The sequence below is a fragment of the Astatotilapia calliptera genome, chromosome 13 (assembly GCF_900246225.1).
Source record: "Astatotilapia calliptera chromosome 13, fAstCal1.2, whole genome shotgun sequence".
Lineage (NCBI taxonomy): Eukaryota > Metazoa > Chordata > Actinopteri > Cichliformes > Cichlidae > Astatotilapia > Astatotilapia calliptera.
The window spans coordinates 30,957,428-30,982,537 of record NC_039314.1 but is presented as its reverse complement, the minus strand read 5'-3'; the positions used below and the strand labels follow the sequence as shown (position 1 = coordinate 30,982,537).

General features: G+C 42.0%; 1 protein-coding gene across 1 annotated transcript; it reads left to right on the top strand.

Moving 5' to 3' along the window:
- The first annotated feature begins 1,123 nt into the window (after positions 1-1,123).
- slc18a2 (solute carrier family 18 member 2) lies at positions 1,124-23,341 on the top strand. The gene is made up of 16 exons (XM_026190345.1): positions 1,124-1,372; positions 1,473-1,651; positions 3,469-3,802; positions 6,137-6,195; positions 6,289-6,372; positions 6,830-6,922; positions 7,270-7,359; positions 7,447-7,490; positions 10,041-10,101; positions 11,723-11,818; positions 12,833-12,911; positions 17,083-17,134; positions 17,608-17,671; positions 17,753-17,872; positions 19,085-19,218; positions 19,619-23,341. Exons 2-16 carry the CDS (start codon positions 1,519-1,521, stop codon positions 19,724-19,726), a joined length of 1,551 nt encoding a protein of 516 aa, XP_026046130.1. The 5' UTR covers positions 1,124-1,372; positions 1,473-1,518; the 3' UTR covers positions 19,727-23,341.
- Positions 23,342-25,110: the final 1,769 nt, after the last annotated feature.

Here is a 25,110-nt window from a genome sequence, read left to right as displayed (position 1 = left end):
TAACAAACTCTGTTTTGTCCAGTTTGGCGTGTTTTACATGTTTAATGCATTATTACATGTTTTGCTCATTAGTTACAACATAAACTAAGAAGCAGCTGGCAGTGGAGAGGCAGGTTACACAAAGTTAGTGTCGGGCTGTGTATCACCTCAGGGCTGGATCTATGGCCGTGCATCAGGAGCAGGTCACCTGCTAACCAGCAGGTTTGGTTTGCATGTCTGTGGGCAAGATGCTAACCAATTCTAAATGTGAGTGAACAGTAGCTACGAAAAAACGTGCTTGCATGAATTAAGGTGTCTGCTTACGTCGCCGCCCACAACTAGTCACAGAAACGGGCTGCCTGTCTGCTATCTTTTATGGCATGGTCTGCTGGGGCGGCAGCATCTCTGCTGGGGACAGGAAGAGACTGAACAGGGTGATCCGAAGGGCCAGCTCTGTTCTAGGATGCCCTCTGGACCCAGTGGAGGTGGTGAGTGACAGGAGAACGGCGGCTAAGCTGTCATCCCTGATGGACAACATCTCCCACCCCATGCAGCAGACTGTGACAGCACTGAGCAGCTCCTTCAGTGGGAGACTGCGGCACCCACGGTGTGGGACGGAGAGATTTCGCAGGTCTTTCCTCCCCACTGCTGTCAGACTCCATAATAAAGACTTTAACTGATCAAGCACACACATCCATACATATGCAATAATACTAAGTGCAATAATCCTTTCTGTCATCGTTGTATTTTTACTCAGTTGTATATAGCATTCGTATTCTATTTTTATCTTATTGTATATTTTTATTCTATTTTATTCTACTGTATATAGTATATTATTTTATTCTATTCTGTACAGCTGTGTACTGTATTTATTCTTATTGTATTCTAATTTTTGCGTCATAACTTTTGCACTGTCCACTTCCTGCTGTGACAAAACAAATTTCCCACGTGTGGGACTAATAAAGGTTATCTTATCTTATCTTATCTTATCTTATCTTATCTTATCTTATCTTATCTTATCTTATAAAGCAGGGTCTTTATCTTATGAAGCAGCACCTTGACATTAGGGTGTTGTAACATGCTGCCATATAAAGTGCGCTGAAAGCAAACCTGTGACACCATTAATGTTCCGGCTGTTGTCACCATTACACATGCATGCAGTGTTGTAGTTACTTAGCTCAGGAGCCAGAACAGTAGTCAGTGTGTACGATGAGTGACCTGAAGCCCAGCTGTAGCCTTTGTCCCGTTTGCGTCCTCGTGTCTTTTGTTTAAAGTGTATTATCAGGTATCTACACATAAAGGGGTGTGACGTCAATAGCGGGTCCAGTCAGTAGAAAGACCTCATCATCTCCTCCCATCTCTTGCCTCTCCAGCTCGTCCTTACACGTCTAAGGTAAGATTTCAGCGCTCACTTTCTCTTTTACTAACTTATCGTCAGTTTTAAAAAGCTGATATTTATTTTAACTTGCTGACCCATCATTGTCTCTTTCCAGGAGTACTTACCTTTTCGATTGTATTGCGCTTTCGGGGACTTGCGCCATGGGGGGATTAGACGCACTCCGGCAGTTTAATTTGCTCAAATGGCTCAGAGAGGAGAGACAATCGAGGAAACTGATTCTCTTCATTGTTTTTGTCGCTCTGCTTCTGGACAACATGCTGCTGACGGTGGTCGGTAGGTGCTTTTCTCACCTTCTGTGTAAAGTTTCCTGCTCCGCTCTCTCTCTGTGTGCAACAGGTAGTCAGGTTTGTCAGTCAGACGTCTCAAAGAGGCGCTTCTTGTGCACTTCATTTTAATATCTACCTAAATCTGCCTCATCCAATTAAATGACGGCGTTTGAACGGTAGAGCCATGTAGACGCTGATAGCACATGTTTAACTTCACAGTTTGGTTTGACATGTACGGACGTCCGACTGCTCTCCATTAGAAAAACACACAGAAAGATCGGATTTAATGTCAGTTACACTGTAGGAGGAAACACATCTCTTCCTGTGCTTCTTATGCACGACCTGCTCTTCCTAAAAGAACAGATTTAGATTCCCTTCAGGGCTGTTTTACAAACAAATAAAAACATGTATGAAATTATCTATTTATAATTACTTTCTTTGCAACATGGCAGAATGTTACTGATAGTTTGGCTGCATTAAATGTTAATTATAACATATTCATCACACATCTCTGCTCTGCACAGACCTGCAGTTTTCCATAAGTGCAGGGAGAATGGATAAAAGCCTCCATGAGCACATTTTCACGTTTTATGAATTTAATAGCAAAGCTCGATTTTTGGTCTGTCATTTTAATTTAATTTAATCTTTATTTAACCAGGAAGTCCGTTAGAGTAACATCTCTTTTGCACGGGTGACCTGGCTAATGCCATACAGCATTACAATCAAATAACATCATAGCAGACAAAACAAGATACAACAGGTCAGAGTCAAAACTATTTAAATACGAGGTCCAGTTTATAAAGAACAGTCACCAAAGCAAAATACATACAGATAAGAAATAAATAAACATGTTTACGAATGTGTGTAAAAACAATAAATGCGTGTAAATGGACACACCCAGTTTACTCCAAGCCAAAGTATATTTTTAACAGGACGAGGAAGGAAAAATTAACAATGCAACAATAAATGCACTGATGATTGGTGGAGCTGATAAACCAGAGACTGATCACCAGAATGTGCAGCGTCAGAGCTACAACCCACAGTAAGATATAGAGGGACAAAGCAGAGCCCGCAGGAGAGCGGAGACACAAAGTTAATGACATTTAAGAGCGGCATGAATGCACGGTGAGTGAAAGAGAGGAGAGCAGAAAGAAGGTGACACCAGGCCAGCTTGTGCACAGCATGCAGGATGTTGTTGATCCTGATCAATTCATGTGTAAATATTTAGTGCTCTGAGTATGACAGCTCTTGGTTTGTATGGTTTTAATGGCTAATTTGCATCTGCCAATCTGTTCTACTAGTTGCAGTTCAAACATGGACTGTATACAAAAGATGGATGGGTTAGCTTGCACCACTGTGAATACACGAGCTGGCTGGCAGCTTCTCAATCACGCAGTAATAGTATAATCTGCTTTATCATTCGTTTCTATTTTAATGGGGACCATAGTTTACACATCAGGAAACTGTTACTCAGATCAAATCATTCGGAGACCGTCTTCTCTATCCAGTGTCTCTTTGCAACCACAGGATTTCCCCTTGCTAGAAAGCAGGATTATTGCTTTGCACAGGAGCTGCTTTGTTTGGAAATGTAAAAGTGGTTCCATGTGTTCATATTTGGAGCGTTTTTCCAAATGTAAAAAAACAAACTCTCGAGGGTGTCAGCCGAAGCACTGCCAGTTTGAGGTTTGTGCAGTTCCTACAGAAATCACTCTTAACTTTCTGCTCTGCTGTCAGATGTTGCAATGAAGTCTGGATTAGCATCAGTCTGCCTTTCATGTCAGATTTCAGTATATTGGTTCTGTCTCTCCTCTTTATACCCACCAGTTCCCATCATTCCCAGCTACCTGTACACTCTGGATGAGTCGACAGACGTGCTTAAGAACAACACGGCACCGAAGCAGGATTCTCCAGCTTCCTTCCAAAGCATTGTGTCCTTATACGATAACACTGTTAGGTTGTCTGGGTTCAACACCACAGCTAGGACTACTGACCTGCTCCCTCTGACCCCTACTGGTACACAGCTCCCACCAAACTCAACCGACTGCCCCCGCTCCACCAACAAGCTGATTAATGAAAATGTCAAAGTAGGAATGCTGTTTGCTTCCAAGGCCACCGTGCAGCTGATTACCAACCCGTTTGTAGGGCCAATCACAAACAGGTAGGTCTTTGTAATTACTCTGTGTTTCTTTGTCAATGTATACGGTAGTCATTGAGCTGATCACCTTAGATTTAGGAGGCATTACGCCTCTTGTCACTTTTGTAGAAGCGTGCCAAATATTCATTCAAAACATACTCAAAGTTCTTGCATCTCTTGCACAGTTAAATTAGATCCTACATGTTTGTCATCTTAAAGTACAATCTATGTGTATTCTGTCAGGTCAAACGTTTTTTCTATCTTTCATTTAAATGACAAACAATACTCAGGGAAACAGCATGACGATGGATTTAAATGCATGTGTATCAGAATCACATAAGCTTACTGAGGTAACTCTGTGAAGATTCAAGAAAAGAGCGAAAGCAACAAAAAGAGTAACAGAACATAGAGATTGTATAACATGTTGCAAAAAACATTTTTAAAAAAGACAGAAAATAACCAAAGCAAACGTCTTGATGCTCAATCATCCAGGTAAGTAAATCTCCAAAAGTTGACTCTGTTCATCTGGACGTAGAGTTTTGTGGGAGAAACGTTTCATCATCACCAGGTGACGTCTTCAGTCTCAGCTGACTGCAGGTTTCCAACCTTATAAACAGGACATTTGCATAATGACTGAAACCAGCCCAGTGAAAGGAAATGATGAGTGAAGACAGACTGACAAAGGACAGGACGACAGGATGACAGTAGCACTGGCTTCCTGTCAGACTGTAGAGGCTTCCTGCTTGCTTGAGGCAACATTTTGGTTCAAATTTGTGTCAAGAGAGGACAATGTAGAATTCCACTTATGGTCTAATCTAAAACGAGAGAAGGAACAGACTCCCATTTGAAGTTCTTAGTAGGAAAACATGGTGAACGCGTGAGGTCGATGTGTCTTCGATGGTGCAGTGTCAGCTACGGCTGTCCGACTGAACTAAATAGAGCAGAATTCCTGATTAAACGTTCCTGCACGTGTGTGTCTGATTGTTCATACATGGGTGCTCCACAGTGAGTCACTCACTTCCCTTGAACTACATTAAAAATCCAGTTTTTAAAATATCTTTTGGATTCTTGAAGAGTTAAAATAAATTCTTTTAAGATGACATTTTTTATATTGTGGGAGAAAGATATTAATGTAAAGGGCAGTCAGTGCCATGGTTGAGCTCCAGCTTCCACGGCTGCAGATGTTATACATGATGAAGGAACCAAACTCTAGTGTTAAGCTTACATCTTAGAACACAAGTGTGAGAAGCAAAGATTATCATCACTGCACTATTAGCTGCTTGGTGAAACATGAGGTGACTGTGCCTAAAACTCAAACTCAGTTTACACCTGTTAGTGCAACAGTCTGCTGCGCTAACTGGCGTTTTACTAGCTCCCTTGAGGAAAAGCTGCAGAATTCATTTATGATTTCAGATAAGATAAATCCGGTCGTGTAGCCTCTACAGAGTAAAGTCCTAGTTTTACTTTATTTACACTCCAGCCTGGTCCTGGTCCTGGTTTTCAGCCTTCAACCAGATTTCTGTCGCATGGTTACAGAGCAACTGATGGGGTTAGATTAGCTGTTGCTACTATTTCATTAAAATTAGACAACTTTTCATAAATGTCCATGGCTCAACCATCCATCGGCTGTCGACGTGAGAGTCCACCGCGGCGTGTGACTAAACTGAACCTGAATAAAACTGGAATAAAACACATGACCTGAGACATGTAAGATTTTATCGTGTTGGTGAAAAACACATTTGAACGGTCCTGAATGATTTGAAATCCTGCTGATGGCGAGAGAACATTTTCCAAACGGTGAATTAGACGTTGAGGGCGGAGGGAAAAGCGTAACTCCACCTGAAAGGCAACATTTAGTGTCTCATACAGACACCCACATATGCTGTAATTGAAGCAAAGAATGTGGTCCTATTACGGCTTCTTAGTCACCTTCTCTGCTGACGGAGGACAATACAAGGCCAGTCAAGCATGTCAGGTATCTAAGCTATGATTTTGTTTTGATGCGGATGGCAGCTTTCAGCCTTCTAATCTTCCTCCACTGTTCTGGTTAACAGGCTAACATTTAAAAGAGAACGCCACATGCAAAAGTAGCTTAGGGTTTGTCAAATCCTTTGCTATCTATCAAGTTTATTAATGATATTACATCATTGTGCTACGTGCTCTTTTGGACCACACTCTCACTCATTTAATAACTGTCCATCAATCCAATGCTTTCTTTCTTTATTCTCATGAATTTCTGCAGCTGTGACCGAATCATCTTCCACTGATATTGTTATAAATGTCTCTTTTCTAAGCTAAAGATAAAGACTCACGTTGGACATTTCTAATGTCTGCCTTTTATCCTCTGTGGCCCTTCAGGATAGGATACCAGCTTCCCATATTTGCTGGCTTCTGTATAATGTTCATCTCTACTATCAGTAAGTTCCAGCAAACAAATGTTCACGATGAGAAGCAGCAGTTTTGCATCATGTCTGATGGTTCTTTGTTTGTGTTGTTGTCCTGTTGTGAAGTGTTTGCCTTCTCATCGAGCTACGCTCTGCTGTTTGTGGCCAGATCGCTTCAAGGCGTGGGTTCGTCCTGCTCATCTGTGGCGGGTATGATCTCCTCATCAGTCTTTAAATATTCACTGTTCTGTATATGTGAATGCATTAACATTCATTCATTGTGTAGAGCCCCTCTATTTAAGATCATCGTCCCAATGTGGACTTATAGGAAACTGTCTGTTTGAAGGCCTGAAGCATATCTGCAACATCTTGTTTGGGTGTGAGAACAGATCATCATTGACTTGATAATAAACTAGATTAAACTGGAAGATGACATAAAACAAATGATGGAGTTATAATCTGATGTGCGCTCAGCGCTCCAACAGATCTGTGCCCAACAACTCTATTGTGAGCCATGCAGTTTCACTGAGCAGCTGTTGTTTCCTGCGCTTATAGAGCAACAGTACAATGGCCTGTGTGTTGCATGTCGCACACATTGGCCTGCAGCACTCCTGCTGAAACAAACACGTTCTGATCTTTTTCTGCCATACAACTGTGTGTTTTTCAGGGATGGGAATGCTCGCCAGTGTGTACACAGATGATGAGGAGAGAGGTCATGCCATTGGCATTGCCTTGGGAGGTTTGGCATTAGGAGTGTTAGGTATGTGTGTGTAGCTTTTCAGTTACTCTGTAAAGACACCAAATCTGAAATATTCACCGGATCTTTACATAAAACTCCAAATAAATGACAGCACAATAAAAACACATATAAAGTCTGCTTTGTCTGACAATTGCTACAGTGTTGCATTCACATGTGAACTGATGAACTGTCCAGGCTGAACATTGTATGCTGCAGCTTCTACTGATGCATAAATAATTGATGACAACAGAGAAGCTGTCATTTCTACACAGGAAATAAAGAAATAAGCAGACACAGCCTGAGCTTTGTGGCATCCTGAGTGCACTGTGGATTTGTCCATTACTCACCATTCAGCCTTTTCTTCACAGTTGGACCCCCATTTGGCAGTGTGATGTATGAGTTTGTTGGGAAAACAGCTCCTTTCCTTATTTTGGCATTCTTGGCTCTGTTTGATGGAGGTACAGTTGTGTTGCTTCTTTGTATCCAAACTAAGTCGTGCCTGCTAATCTCTGATAGCGATTTACATCAATCCACTGTCTTCACAGCTCTGCAGCTTTTTATTCTTCAGCCCACCAAGGTGACACCAGAGGTGAGTGTCCCTACTTTGATAACTCATTTCCTGTAAATGATCTGCCTTCATTAAGACGACCTTTACAGCTGCAGAACATGCTAAAGGCTATTTCAGTAAATACACAGCATGGAGTGAGAACAGAGAAGCTGCGAGACACGCAACATAACACCTGCTCCACCCTGTGGACATCCATGTTCAGACTGTGTGCATACACCAGGGCCATAATCAGAATACGTTGTTTTAATTATATTTATGAAACCTTCTTTTACTGTAAAGAATGTCCAGGAGCCTCATGTCCACTTCCACCTTTAGCCACAATGGATGGTAACGATCTCTTATGTCATCATATGTCTATGAAATTACAATTTAAGCTTTTCCTGATGACAAAAAAGAAAACACAAAAGAAATGCAGTTTCCCTCACTGCAGAGGTCGAGAAAGGGAAACATGTGGCTCAATCCTGGAACCACAAAGAAAGGAAAAAGACTTGCATGCATCCATACAGGGATCATACTGGGTTTATACTGAGATCATACAGGGATCATACTGGGATCATACAGGGATCATACTGAGATCATACAGGGATCATACTGGGATCATACTGAGATCATACTGGGATCATACTGAGATCATACAGGGATCATACAGGGATCATACTGGGATCATACTGAGATCATACAGGGATCATACAGGGATCATACAGGGATCATACTGAGATCATACAGGGATCATACAGGGATCATACAGGGATCATACAGGGATCATACAGGGATCATACTGAGGTCATACTGGGATCATACAGAGATTCATACAGGGATCATACAGGGATCATACTGAGATTCATACAGGGATCATACTGGGATCATACAGGGATCATACAGGGATCATACAGGGATCATACTGAGGTCATACAGGGATCATACTGAGATTCATACAGGGATCATACTGGGATCATACAGGGATCATACAGGGATCATACTGAGATTCATACAGGGATCATACAGGGATCATACAGGGATCATACAGGGATCATACAGGGATCATACTGAGGTCATACTGGGATCATACAGAGATTCATACAGGGATCATACTGGGATCATACAGGGATCATACTGGGATCATACAGGGATCATACTGAGGTCATACTGGGATCATACAGGGATCATACAGGGATCATACTGAGATCATACTGAGATTCATACAGGGATCATACACGGATCATACAGGGATCATACTGAGGTCATACTGGGATCATACAGGGATCATACAGAGATTCATACAGGGATCATACAGGGATCATACTGGGATCATACAGGGATCATACTGAGGTCATACTGGGATCATACAGGGATCATACAGAGATTCATACAGGGATCATACTGAGATTCATACTGGGATCATACAGGGATCATACTGAGGTCATACAGGGATCATACAGGGATCATACTGGGATCATACAGGGATCATACTGAGATCATACAGGGATCATACAGGGATCATACTGGGATCATACAGGGATCATACAGGGATCATACTGGGATCATACTGGGATCATACTGGGATCATACAGGGATCATACAGGGATCATACAGGGATCATACTGGGATCATACAGGGATCATACAGGGATCATACAGGGATCATACAGGGATCATACTGGGATCATACTGGGATCATACAGCACGTTATGCTGGGAAATGTGGGCATCAAACAGGAATGTGACATTTTTCACTTTATTTGAGGTTATCAGCTTCTTCTGCAACATTACAGAAAAATCTCATTTTTCAATGTTCCATCATCTCCTGTAATATTTACAGCTGTGATGAAATCAGAAGTATTGGCTTCATTTTGACTCCAAGATTGTTCACCCAGAGTTTGTAGTTGTGGAGTTTAAGAGGTTAAAGACTCATCGGACACTGAACAACGACTCATTCAGGAAACAAAGAGAGAACAGTACTTTGGGGCCTTTATGGATGACACATGTTCTAAAATATTAATGAAGATAGCAACCAACTAGACAGGTAGTATTGGAAGCAAAGCAGTGGAATCTTCTTGAGTTCATTAGTGAATTCTTTTCCTAACCTTAGCTGCTCCTAAAATGTTGAGGGACATCTTTAGACATGTCACTAAGGCTCCACGGAGACTTGCAGCGAGGCAGAATAACCCCACTGGTTCCACTGGGCCCAAGTAGTAATTTATGGACTGGTTATTCAGACTGAAGCCAGCTATTTAGGCTCACTGCATTTATTCTTGTATATTATTCACCTTATTTTTAAGTGTTTGTCATGATTGCAGCATTCTCTGTCTGATTACAGACTTTTTAGGCACAGTGGTTGGTAACGTTTGTCCTAACTGTTGCACTGCATAACTGAAGTCACTATTACGTACATCACAAAGCACCTAGAGATGAGTGTTGGTGGGATTTGGAGCTATATCAATATAATTAAGTTAAACTGTGTGAACTTGTATAACAAAGAATCAGGATTGTGTTTACTAAAATGATCAGCTGTGTTGGCAGTGGCTCTCCAAGCTTTCTGCATACACTCTGTGGTTGTGCTCTCCTCCTCACAGAGTCAGAAGGGAACCCCACTGCTGACACTGATGAAGGATCCATATATAATAATAGCAGCAGGTAAGGGAGTGGTAGTACACAGTAGATGTGACAAACATCATGTCAGTGAGATATTGTGTTTTTGATGGCACTGGGAAGAGAACAGAAGGAAACAGCAGCCAAACAGAGAGCCAGCAGTTGCTTTGTTGGTCACACAGAAAAGAATACGGCTCCAAATTGTGTTGTGAGATGAGTGCTGCACAATCAGTCCACCAAAATAAACACTGTGACCTTATTGCAAATGCAGCTGCTCATAGTAAACAGCTGTGCCACTTCCTCTGGCTTTTATAGGTGCACTCAAGAATGTCCCTGTCGAGATGTAGTAATGTTTGTAGTACAAAGGGTACATGCGTACATTTATACAGTTCGGGCATCCAGGGAGTTCAGAATCCCCCACGGTCCCTGACATGGATTATCTTTGCTGGCCCACTCATCCTCAGGCAGCATTAGAGCTCGCAGTGTTGAATTGTGAGCTTTGCCTTTTGCATAGAGCTCTTTATGACGATAACTGTCTCGATAGTCAGACAGTCTCCTACAATAGTCATAATAACATCACAAATGGGTTGATTATAGCAGCAGTTATTTCTTTAGCAAAGGCAGATTTTCCGGGTACATGTAGAAGCAGAAGTTATATACAGGAAATATATTTGCCTTGATTTATTAATTTACCTCAAAAAGCACAAGTTACACAAGCACAAACATACTGCAGTCACAGCTTCTGTGGGAAGACTGAATATGACAGATGATTATTGTCATTCTGGTCCTTCGTATACTGTGGACTTTTCCTCAGATATGATCTTTGCCAACCAAACTCTGAGGTTGGCCTGTACCACTCTCCTTTTACACTCTGTCGTGGGTGATTTCCATTCATAACACGGGTCTGCAACCACAAAGCTGCATGGGGTTAAATCACTGTTTCTTATAGATTTTCCATCTGGTTCAGTTTTCTTGCAAAACTCATGTTTTTAGTGTAGTTAAGCGTACAATTCCCCTTTTTAAACTGAAATCTGATATCCTGTACTTGAGTCAAAACCCATATCCCACAAAGATTTCTTACATTAATGTAATATTCCTATGAGCGAGACTCGAGAGAAACACAAATAGAAAATGGGAGGAAATGAGGGGGAGGGTGCGGCGGGTTTGATGGTGTGAGGAGCTCAGACGATCAAATCCAACCAGGTTTATTTTGTTCATAGCCAAAGGTAAGAAATCACAACAATGATGCATAGCTCATTGTACTAAAATATTGATTTTCATTCCTGTTGTGCTTTTTTTTAATGTAAACTCTTCATGTTTTGCAAAATAATAACTTCATGATGGAGGGAGATCATTTTTGGATTCAGGACCCAAAAAACATCGCATTGACCAAAAATCCCCCCACGCACTCGTTTTGTTTCTGCAGACCTGTGTGATGGATCACACTCAGCCTGGTCCCTCTGTCACTGTAAGGCCTTTGTTTGCTCCTCGTGTCTGTGAAATGTCATATGTCAGCTTTTCCCTGCATGTCAATTATGTGGCAACATGGGAAGAAAGAAAGCAGGCTGTACGCTCGTCGGTGTGTGGACGTCGGAGCTGGGGGAAAACGTCAGGTTAAAAACAGACGATAATTGACGCCGCACTTATCTTCAATCTTCATCCCCAGGTGCCATTTGTTTTGGAAATATGGCTATTGGCATGATGGAGCCAACTGTGCCAATCTGGATGATGGAGACCATGTGTGCCAGGAAATGGCAGCTAGGTATTTACAAAGCTCTGCTCTGCACACAAAAACACGTTGTTACAGCACCTTTATAAAAGGCACTGCTGAGCATCCTAATGCAGTTTAACAGCACACATGTACCACTGAGCTTGGGAAGGTGTAAATGCTGAGTTTGTGTTGCAGGTGAAGTTTATGATTACAACCCAAACTGGGGCTGCTTCTGTTGTTGTAGAGCATCCTCGCCCAAGTAAATGTAATTAACACGTCTGTGATAATGTCTATTAGGTCTGTTGTATTATAATTACACAAACAGAATGATCATTTTTGTGTAACAGCACAGTCAACCACTGTTTACAGAGTCCTTACAGCTCGTATACAATGATTATGATTAGGTAGTATTTTCATACAAATATCATGGAGGCAGAGAAAAGAGACAGAAGTGTCCTTGCACTGCTGTGTGAACACCACTCATCTGTTTCACAGTAAATATCTGCACACATGCATGTATGGTCACCTGCTTCCTGTTTCAGAAGAGCCGTTCTTCTACAGATCTCCCCTGGCTGAAAGGGAGTTCTTCCTTCCTGCTGTCGCCAAGGGCTTTCTTATAGAGGGCTGTCTCTATATCAGGGTCCTTACCTGTAGCTGTACACAAGCTTCCTGAGGCGAATGTTGTTGTGATTGCGCACTACATAACTAAACTTTAATTTCATTTATATACTACATTTATATTTTATATATAGTGATGTCGTGTAAAAGTGCCACTTCGCCATCATGCCAGATAGTTTCCATACCAAGACTTCCTGTAGTCTGTGCTGTTATTAGCTTCTTCCTGCAGCCAGCTTTATATAAAGTCTGGGTCAGATAAAAAGGATGAGGGGGAACAGGATATTAGGGTGTCAGATGCTGGCAGGTGGAAAGCACAGGTCTTCATTACGGACAATAGAAGATGTACAGCAGCTCAGTGATGAGGCATTGATAGAGATCTGCTTATCTCTGGGAATCCTGGCTACACCTTCAGCCTCTCATGTCTCTGTGTGTCTGTTTCTGGCACAGGCGTTGCTTTCTTACCAGCATCCATCTCCTACCTTATTGGAACCAACATCTTTGGCACGTTTGCACACAAAATGGGGAGGTAGGAAGGGAAATTACTTTTATCTCCTTCTCTCTCTCTCTCCTGGTGGCTTTGTCATATCTGTTTCCGCTCCTCTAAATGAGTTTTCAGCATTTTGAGTGTTTCTGAGACTGGCTTTATTGAAGCCTTGACGATACAGGGAATCTATCTGTCTATGACCCGAGTGCTATATTCTTTTAAGGCTGTTGCTAATGCCAGTCACCAGAACTGTTTTCACCATAACACAAGTCGGAACATCACCTGTTCAGTTTACTAACTTCACCACTACAGAGACTGCCAGGCAAGCGATGTTTATGTATAATGGGTTATTTTAAACGTAAAAATCTTACGTGTTACATACTTTTTTTAGTCTTTCTTTACTTGGCATCCAACACATTTAATCCTTCTTGAGTTTTTTGACTTAATTATCAGTGATTAGTTGAAAACAAACACATGGTGTACCATGAGGGGCGTACACATTGAGAAATTAGAGAACTGTTCCCAACAAGACTGCAGCTCATGTCTTGAATTCTTGGGGTTAGCTCATGTTGCAACACTAAAAGAGGTTTAAACAGTCTTTTTCACAATATTTAACATGTATTATATGTCAGAGGTGACTAGTGTGCCAAAGCACAATCAAAGAATACACCCCGAAAACTGCACACATCTTGCAATTTTATTGTTAAAACAGCTATGTTACTTAGTAGGTACTGTACTTTTTATGAGTCTTCATAGGAGCTACCAGGTCCACCTCTGGGTATCTGCACATGTGCCAAAAATGCTCTTATTGGGTTGTCTCCCTGTTCACAAGAATACTTTGTACTGGTTGTTATACACCACTTTTCTACTCTACCTGAACACTCAATACACTTTTTTGTATTCACCCATTCACACAAGCACATATGTGCTTTCAAACATTATCACACATTTATACTACAATGGATGCGTCACATAGCAACTCTCCCCCAACACTTGGCATGCAGACCTGCTCTACGTCCTGAGCTATAGCCACGCCCCTCGCTGCCCTTCAACAGAAGACTGCTCAAAAACTAACAAAACAATATCTGCCCAAGGGATCGCCTGTCTTCTTCCCCCAATCTGTTCTACTATGAACATGATTTCTTTGAATGTTTTCAACCCAGCTGTGTAATCCTTAGAACTGGTTTGATGACATGACTGTCATTCATGTGGCTGTTATTCACAACTTTTAGATTATGTGGAAGTGAAAATATTGATTTTTATTGGAGGTTTGTAGATCTTACTCTGGACACAGTCTGAATATTTCACACTACATAGTTACAAGTGTGGTGCTTAAACAGGACAGTGTTGCCTTCAGCAGCATCGCAATGAGTTTTGTGAACATTTACAACATGTTGATCCTCTGACGACACAATTTAATGTTACACATTAGCCCGATAAACATAAACAGCTCCACAATGTAATGTAAGTCCATGGAAAAGCTTTTCCACTGTTGGGTAGCTAGTCAAAATTGGCATCAACATCAAACTGACTATATTTTTCTTCAACCAAACACAAAACAAAAACACAAGAAATGCTTTAAATAAAAGTTATAGAACTGTCATGGCTGCTGGGGCAGAATCTAAACAGGGAGGAAACTAGAAACAAGTAAAAAGAAACTAAAAGACCTGAGATATGGAACACAACACATGGAAACCTGGATCATGGGGAATGTCATGGGTGTCACGTGGGGCACGCAGGCAGGGTGGGGGGTGCGCAGGCGGGGGGGTACGCAGGCAGGGTGGGGGGTGCAGGCAGTAACAAACAGAGGACGACACAGGGCTTTAATACACAGGGAGAACGAGGGAACGGGACACAGTAGGAGAGCACAGCTGGGAGTAATTAAACATGACAAGAGGCAAAACTATTATGTTTTCAAAGTAAAACAGGAAACATAACATAGGACACGGACTGTCAAAGTAAAACAGGAAACATAACACAGAGATGCAGCCTTGACAGGGCAGACAGAGCAAACATGGAAGACAGAGGCAGAAACAGGAAGACTAAGAACCGTAAATAACACTGAAACCAGTGACTAGAGACTCTAAGACGAAACATAAATAAACCTGAAATTAGATTTTTTTTTCAATCTAAACTTGATCTCCAAGCATAACCCTTGTAGCCAAACACAGCAGTAAGACATCTCTTGGTCACCAGGTGTGATTTTGCCAGAATGCTCTTTAAAGAAAGACCCACGACCCATCCTTGCCTTTTGGTTGAGGCAATGAGGTTCTCATCTAACGCTTCCCAGTCCATGGCTCAGTTTTGGTTTCATCTGACCACAGCACTTTCTCCCAAGCCTCCTCTGAACATCTTTTAGATGTCCACATGCAAATTCAAGACAGGCTTGAACATGTGTCTTCTTGAGAAGGGGGACCTTGCAGGCACTGCAGGATTTTTATCGAACTACCTTCAGCTCTTTAACAGGTTCCTTCAGTCTAGTTTTGGGATGTTCCACCACCTTCTCATTATCAGTTGCAGAGCTGTTGTTGACTGCTCAGATCTACATGTAGAATGACCTTTTTCAGTGGGAAAAACATTTCATCACTCATTCAAGTGACCTCTTCAGTCTCAGCTGACAGCAGCTTACCCAAACCCATAAACAGGACATTTGCATAATGACTGAAACTACCATCACGAGTAACAATGGGCTGTGACTATTAGCATGTAAAATGTCACGAGCATTGATGCCATGAGAGTGTTGGGGAATAGCTGCAATCACACTATTGTAAGATGGTGAAAGACGTACCCAAACAAACAGTCTGCTTTCATTTTTGAAAAAGTCCACAACTGTGTCACCAGCAAAGCAACCCCCCCCCCCCCCCCACACACACACACACACCATCACACTTCCTCCTCCATGCTTCACAGTGGGAACCGTGCATCGAGACCATTGTTCACCTTTTCTGCTTCACACAAAGACCGAGCAGGCGGAACCAAAGATCTCAGATTTGGACTCCTCAGATTTCCACTGGTCTGATGTCCATTCCTGTGGTTCTTGGCCCAAACAAAGTCCTGGTTTCTCAGCAGCTGATCATAAAGGCCTGATTCACACAGTCTCCTCTGAACAGCTGATGTAGAGACGTGCCTGCTACTGGAGCTCTGTGTGGCATCTATCTGGGCTCTAATCTGAGGAGCTGTGATTTCTGAGGCTGCTGACTCGGATGGATTCATCCTCAGCAGCAGAGGGACTCTTGGTCTTCCTTTCCCGGGGCGTCCTCATGTCAGACAGTTTCATTGTAGCGCTTGATGGTTTTTGCGACTGCACTTGGGGACACATTAGCAGTTTTCCAGACTGACTGACCTTCAGTTCTTACAGTAATGACAGGCTCACCTGTGAAACCATGTTGGTGACTACATCATGAAGCTCACTGAGAGCAGGTCGAGGGTTTGCAGCCGTGGGTGGCTACTTTCAGAAATGTTTAGAGATATTTACCATTATGACATTCATAATTCCATATATCTTGCTTAATGAATATTTGATGTCTTCAGTTTGGATCTACAACGTAGAAAGTAGTAAAATAAAGACAAACCATTAACCGTGTCCAAACATCTGACTGGTAGTGTACACCATATCACTGTGGCCTGCCCCAAGGATTGAGTCCTCCAAGAAAAACAAAGTTCTCTGATTTCCTTACATGGAAGACTGAGCATGCATCGATATTGCTTAGCTCAGCGGTCCCCAACCCCCGGGCCTCGGACCGGTACCGGTCCGTGAGTCGTTTGGTACCGGGCCGCGAGAGTTGAGGCTCAGGTGTGAAATGTATAGTTTTCAGGGTTTTTATTGGTTTTCAGCGTTATTTTGTTATTGTTTTTATCGTTAACTCGGTTTTCCTGGGTCTTTTCACCTGTGTTATGAATAAATCTTCTTTTTTTCGGTACTAGTTTTATTTTGTTGTATTTATCCGCCACACCTTAAAGGCCGGTCCGTGAAAATATTGTCGGGCATAAACCGGTCCGTGGCGCAAAAAAGGTTGGAGACCGCTGGCTTAGAGGTTGCAATGATTATTCTGACATTGTTTGATATTGTTTGGTTTGTGCTTACATGAGTCTGTTTAAGAAAGAGGAAGTACAGACGAGGTTCTGTTTAGCCTGGAAAATACATTTTATATTCTCATGAAAGGAAATCTTCCTCAGTGTGGTAGTGACTGATTACTTCTTGTCTCCCTTACAGATGGCTTTGTGCTCTTATTGGAATGGTTGTGGTTGGGATCAGTGTAATATGTGTAAGTATGTGACAGTCAGCTACATCACTAGAATAACTTCAGAGGTCACCTATGGGCAATGTTACGAGCCCTGTTGAGTAAAAAGTTTGAAATGGACCTGAAACATTGTTCTTTAAATGTAAACAACGCATGCATCATGTAAGCCAGCTGGTATAAATGTAACTTTATACCCATTAAATGTTCACTGCAGTATGTAGTGCCTTATGTGTGTGTTAAACCAGATAAGGACTTTTTATATTTAGAAAAGCTAAAAAATGCTGGAGCAAGAGTCACAGCTCTGTATGTGCCTGATAAACAACACAGATTTCCTGTTTCACATTACTCTGCAAATCCAGTTCTGCTAATGGGAGTCTGACTTCTCAATGGTTTCCATGATCAAATCTAAAAGCAACTGTCTTTTTTCACTGTTTTTAAAATTGCTGATTATTATATATTTTATATTATTCATTAAAATGATCATTTGTTTGTTCTAGGTTCCCTTTGCTAGAGACATCTATGGTCTGATTCTTCCTAACTTTGGTGTTGGTTTTGCCATTGGTAAGATTACTACGTGTACTGATTCCACCTATGAATGTGTGCAGACTTTGATCAGGTAAGAGCATTATGATTGTGTTACAGGCATGGTGGATTCCTCTATGATGCCTATAATGGGTTACTTGGTGGACCTGCGGCACGTGTCTGTTTATGGAAGTGTGTATGCGATTGCTGATGTAGCTTTCTGCCTGGGATTTGCAATAGGTAAGCAAGAGCAAACGCCATAAAACATCCATATGTTTTAACCTCGGGCTAAAATAGCAGTATCAGTTCCTGGAAACCTTTTGTCATCTTGCTTGTGTAATGGTGGAGAACTAATCCTTGGCTAGAGACACACAGAGGGGAAATGATTTACAGCTACAGTCATTGCTATGGCATTCATGCATACATCGTGGACATGAATGCCATAGCTATTTATGTTTAGGATTTCTTTGGGCTGTTCATATTTAAGTGTGGAAGCATTGTATAACATATTCCAAAAAACGTACTCACCCACCCAATCAGCTCATTGTTTTGAGGAGTTGCATTCACTTCGATGGACACAGGTATTCTACAAACATCTGTGATAGAATGGGTCATTCTCAGGAACTCAGTAATTCAAGCATGGTACCATGATAGTGTTCCACCTGTGCAACAGCTCCACTGGTGAAATTTCCTCACTACTAAATATTCTGCACGACTGTTATAACAAAGTGGAAGGTCTAAGGAGCTTGCAAAGAGAAGCGTCTGGACTTCTTTAAGTTGCTTGAAGACGTTTCACCTCTCATCCGAGAAGCTTCTTCAGTTCTAAGGTCAAATGGTGGAGAGTCCCAGATATAAACCTAGTGGGAGTTTCCCCCCACAGAGGGACAAAAGGACCCCTGATGATCCTCTAATCGCCTGAGCCAAGGTGTGAAACTGGGTGTGGGTCCCAATCAGCCAGAGTTTCGGGTGTGTTCATTGTGAAACCTGACCCCACCTTATCATGTGATTTCCTAAGGTCAGATGGCCCAGGATGTGAGTGGGCGTTAAGGCGACTGTCTGCCACACCCAGTTTCACACCTTGGCTCAGGCGATTAGAGGATCATCAGGGGGTCCTTTTGTCCCTCTGTGGGGGGAAACTCCCACTGGGTTTAAATCTGGGACTCTCCACCATTTGACCTTAGAACTGAAGAAGCTTCTGGGATGAGAGGTGAAACATCTTCAAGCAACTTAAAGAAGTCCAGATGCTTTTCTTTGCAAGCTCCTTAGACTACGATGACCTGGATGACTGAGAACCTTCACAGACAACAAAGTGGAAGCATTTGGAGACGAAAGCAACTCAGACACAAAGTGGCAGGCCACATAAAATCTGACCGCTTAGCTGCTCTGCAAGGTGATGAACTCCACCAAAGAAACAGACTAAACCAGTAAGTGGTCCGTTTTCTCCTGATGCAGGTCCATCTATTGGAGGTTCCATTGCTGAAAGTATTGGCTTCCCTTGGCTGATGACCATCATTGGAATAGTGGATATAATATTTGCTCCTCTCTGCATCTTTCTGAGGAACCCACCAGGACAAGAAGAGAAAATTGTAAGAGTCCAAATACACCTAAATACAGTCAGCCAGCTCCTACATTTGTCACAAAACAGCTGTGTGGTAGTCCAAGGGCAGAGCCAACGATTCGGGAGACAGGAATGAATTCAAAAAGCAGTTTTAATGCTGTTACCTGAGAGAGAAAACTAGAAAAATCAGATCAGAGAAGCACACAACCATGAGGGAACACGTGACAAAGCACGAGGACAAACTCAAGCAATAAATACAGAGAAATGCTCCTGAGCTAACACCAGAAATGCAGTGATTATGTTACACAACTTGAGTACAATATGTGAATTTCAAAATTCAGGTTCTGTCAGAAAGTTTTCAAAATCATGCACAGTTAAAAAAAAACAAGAGCAGCCACTGAAACACTTTTCAACAACTGTCATTTCAGGCGATTTTAATGGACACAAACTGTTCAATGAAGACGAGATCGTACTCTACTCAGGGGGCATACTACCAGGGTGAAGACATGGATCCAGAATATGACGATTATGATTAACAGGACCCCAGCCATGCAGGGTAACCCTTCAGAGGATCTATTTTGTTGTACAAAAAGAAGGAATAGAAGAAAATCACAGCAAATGAAACGAAACAGCCAAGATATTTCCACGTGAATGTCCTGCATTCAATCGTCACTGTTCACTGTCTTCTTAGCAGTTGTACTGGAGCAAACCAAAGTTGTCCTTTATCTGTGGTCTCAAGCGCATTGTGTTGCACGTATTTTGTTTAGCCAACAGCCTTATTCAATGGGAGCAAAACACCTTTTAGGTGCAGTTTGCTGAGCTGTCTTTATCCATGAACTGGACATTCAGTTTTAACATAACAGCCCTGGGTATTAGTGTCAGATTTAGGTGTGTAACTTGGTATTAAAAATGGGGATTTGTGCGATAAGTGGAGTTTGTCAAAATCCAGGAGGATTTGTCAGACGATTTCTTTTGATATTTCCATGAAAGGCCTCCCCTGCACCGCTGCTGTAGATGACCTGTGTCAGGAAGTTACTTAGATGAGGAATGTATTCTTAAACACATTATCAATACATGTTTATCCTTCTAGCAAGAACACAGACTGCATGTTTTTAGAATCTCTGCAACCTTCAATGATAAAAGTCAATTAGAATAAAGCCCATGTCCAGATTACACCAGTGCTACCAGCATATACCACAGCTTAGTCACACGCATACTTTAGCACAACAGCGTGGACCCCGTCTTGGGGCTCTGGTCTGCAATGGTCGGCTTACTAATAGAAATAAACATGTTACAAAAAGTCTTTACAACTATTTTCCTCATTCACAACAGACGTATGAGGTACTTTTTAAATAATGTACACATTATTGTGTGAATGCTTTGATGAAAGGCGACCCTACACAGGTCCTGTTCATGCTGCTGGTGAAGCATTTGTCTGCTCTGACGGAAACCAATCTCCGGGTTCTGCCCTACCTTCAAAGCCTATTAGACAGTTTATATGGTTTATGGATGCAACTTGCTAACCACTCTAGCTAGCACTGATTTCACTCATATGGACAAAAGTACTGTGTTGCTGACACATTACCCCTGCATACTGTGCTCAGCCATGGAAACCAGTTACTGAGTCAGCAGTGTTGATTTTTACACAGTAGCATTCAGTGACCCCCGACTGTAACTTTACCTGTTACACTGTGGCTGAGCTGCTGTAACCATAGCGACTCTTAACTCTGGAGGGGAGAGGTTTGAGTTTATACACCTGTGGCATTGTCACTGAAAACACCTGGATTCCAATACTTTTGTCCATATGGCTCCAAAACAGCAAACCTCTACGTGTGAGTCGGGAAAATAACAATGGCATCATGAAGGCTGTGTCCATATGTGGACAGTTCGCTGTAGGCAGAAGAGCAGAGTTGTAAGAAGACACATTGGACCTTTATGCTTTCTATTGCCTCAAAACTGCCAGTGTAGTTTCATACTGATTAATAAATCAGTGTCTGCAGCAAAAGATTTGGACTAATTACTGTTGCTTTAAATGTTCCAGTCTGACTGGCATCTGAGAAGTGCTCGTTATATGTCATAGTTTTGGCAAACGAAGAGCACCAACGTCCGTTTGGACACAGTTTGGTTTGTAATGTTAACTGGACTCAGGTCTGGGCTCCTTCTAATGGCTCAGTGCATACTGGGACTATGAGCTGGATGACTTCATAAACACTGACACAATCCTGACTTTAACCGTAAGCTCTTCACTTTCTAAAATAGTGTAAAAATGCATAATTGCAAGACTTTGTTGGGCGCAGAGTTTTATGTGTACTGCAATATATTTATTAGAACAAAAATTCAAAACAGACAGAAGGAAACTGATTTAAAATAAAACTTTAATTCATTCATTTCTGAAGGGAACCAGATGAAGCATACAGATCCTGTTGGACAACACAACAGCATGCAGTTTCTGCACTGATTTTTATTGTGGCCAATAGTGGAAGCAGCAGCATTTTGATTGACAGTTAGAAGCGTGTAACCAGCTGCGGTTGAGTATGGGGTAGGGTTGTTTCCTGGTGACCTTGCCCTGAGCCTTTCTGAGCCATCATTAATGTTGTTTCTTACATCTGTGCTTCCTGTGCTGTGTCAAAATATCAGTTATGGAAAAGACAAGAAGTCTGTGTTGAGAAGCTGTATCTGTTTAGTACAATCACAACGAGCTCCACCAGAGCGGAGGACTAGGTCAGCATACTGGAGAACATGTTTATTGTTGGCTTTGATATGTTGGCAGCTGGCAGCAGCTGTGTGCTATACTGCTAACCTAGAAACACTTGTGATTGCAGCGATGTGCTCCTGCATTCTGCTGGCTTGTATGTATGAAGTGCATCTGCAACAAGAACTAGCAAATACAAACATCCGTGAGTCAGGATTGTAAGATCGTAAGCTTCATGTGTAGCAGTGGCAATGACAGCGTGAGTCAAGAGGGCGTGGCCACATTTAAATCAGGTACAGAATGTGACTCATGACGCAGTGTGACTGGATGTCATTCACAATCATCATTCGTTTATAGGTGACCCCAGAAACATCTGAGTTTGTAATGATAATAACGAATCCTTAATTAAATTGCTTGATAGAAAATAAAAACACATGCACAGGGTCACTTCAAGTCAAATTTATTTGTACGGCTCTATTTAGACATGAGGTAAATCAGAGCGTGTTCACAGAGGGAAAGAAAGTTTAAAACATACGATAGTGTGTATGATGTGCACGCTGTGTCGAGTACACAGCGTGCACATCATACAGTACTATACCGGGTCAAGAACATAAGCTACCTTCAGCTGCTGATGCACAACGGATGGACCGTTTGATCTGACGCAGACAGTCTTGGCAGTGGCAGGTATCCCCTCACACTCTTGAACCTCGATGTGTTAACCACTACACTATGGAGCAATGGTGTGAATGTTATATTAGAAGTGCAGAACTGAACTGACCTTCTATTACAAGCTTAATTCATCCCAACTGAAAGCAAAGACAGAGAAACGTCTGTATCATGACAGCGTAGCTGACCCTACAGGATAACTAGCTTGTGCAGCAAATGATTATTGAATGCAAGCTGGATTCAGTGCAGTTTTTGGCTCCGCCCCGTAACCTTTGAACCATCATGAGATTATGTCTTAAGATAGATGACAGATCATTTTTTGTTTCTTTGTAGTATAGCGCTGTTTGTCAAAATGTTTGTAAAACTACAAACTAATTAGTTGTTACATTTTGATGGCCTTGTTTCTTAAAAAGGTTCTTGTAATGTTTATGGTGTTTATAATGTACTGAATCTTGTGCCATATGCTTTTTCTTTTTCCTCTTTCTGAACTGTGAAAACCTGTACTAGATTTAAGCAAGAGTAAAACACTACCATTAATATAAACCATCTAGACTTGTTTATCCAGAACGGGCCTCGCTGGACTGAGCTGGGATCAACACGCCCAACACTCCTCTCTGAACTCTAACGACCAATCTACGAGTCGTTTCTGGGTATTTTTGTGCACGTTTTGTGGTTTTGGTCAGAATCTATTGAAAATATGTCACTCTGTCAGTCTTATATGTATTTGACTGGATTGTTTTTCATACTTGTGGGAACACCATATGCTCTATTAAATGTTGTATACTGTGCAAAAGCAGTTTTCTCCGTAAAGACGACACCTCTAAATATCTGGACGGTGAATTTAAAACACTGAGCATTCAGACCAAATGTTGGTCGAGCTGAGGCTTCATATCATCCACATGATACCTCAGAATGTACACAAAAATAACATGCGTGTGGCTAACACGTAGCACTTTAACAGGTCCCAGAAATCCTCATGTTGATTAGTCGTGCCGAGCGCTTGAAGACAGCAGATGGGTTGTCATGACGGGGGAATGTGGGAGCAGACACTCTGTAATCAGGCTGTCCATCTCAACACTGGCCTTCAATTACTTTGCAGATGCTCACACGATACCTCCTTTCCCTCTTCACTGAAGCCTGAAACACTTGTTCTTGCAGCAGTGTAGGTGAACCAGAGCTTTCTATGTAATATTACATTTCTGTGTGCAACTATTTTACAAATTAGTTTCACAATTTCTGAAGGGGGCGGGGCTATGGCCTTAAATGGTACACTACACAGCCTTCAATGAGGAGCTGGGGACACGCTATCAAAGATCATCATTCAATGACACTAGCAGCGGTGCTGTCTCTGCTGTGATGATTATCATTTTCAATGGTAAAGCAAAACAAAATCCTTAATGCATTAAAAAAAAATAGCAGAGATGGTAAATGGCCTGTATTTATATAGCGCTTTACTAGTCCCTAAGGACCCCAAAGCGCTTTACACATCCAGTCATCCACCCATTCACACACACATTCACACACTGGTGATGGCAGCTACATTGTAGCCACAGCCACCCTGGGGCGCACTGACAGAGGCGAGGCTGCCGGACACTGGCGCCACCGGGCCCTCTGACCACCACCAGTAGGCAACGGGTGAAGTGTCTTGCCCAAGGACACAACGACCGAGACTGTCCAAGCCGGGGCTCGAACCGGCAACCTTCCGATTACAAGGCGAACTCCCAACTCTTGAGCCACGATCGCCCCATAAGTGAGAAGTTATCAATGTATTTGATTGGAAACGAGACTACAGCCTCGCTGCTAATTTCACACTATGTTCAATCCGTTGCACTTTGTTATTAGACTGTTTTCCAGTCATTCAAGCATCATTTGCAAATGTTTAATCAGACTGTTTCTTACTGTCGATCACTTAAAACTGTCAAGTTATCTTTGTGACTCAGTTCAATGAAAATTTTAATGAATTAAATATGTGACTTAAAGGCAAAATGAAGACATTTAAACTCAAATTCTAAACTTAAAGGATCATTTGAAAAACCTTTTAGAGGTTTTAAAGAATTGTTTAAGACATTAATGGGTTGGTTATTTTGGGGGTTAACCTAGTGCAACCAAAGAATACAGCAAAAGGTACTGAGACATGGCGTCAGGCCACTCGTATACGGTAAATGAAAGGCTTGCACTTGGAACTTAAAAACTTTCTTGGGTTTCAAAGAACAACTTCTAAAAAACTTCAAGAGGAAACTACTGCAGCGTAGAGAAGGGGACCTTATTTCTGTCTCCATGAACTCTTTCAGCGTAGCTTTGTACTATTCACAGCTCAAAGTAGCTTTCTCTTTGAACTGTGAATATTTCCACATTAAGAAGCTGCTGTCAAGTGTTTTCACAGGTTAGTCTTATTCTGTATGTCTGTGAAGGAACGTCTCTTTCAGACAGCAAAAAAGGCCATGAACAACTGTATTACACAACTTTGGCTCTTTGCAGACATCAGCACAGACAGCATGCTAACGGTAAGCTAGCCAAGACTGAAGTGAATGCAGGCTGCAGCATTCACAGCCCAAACTTCAA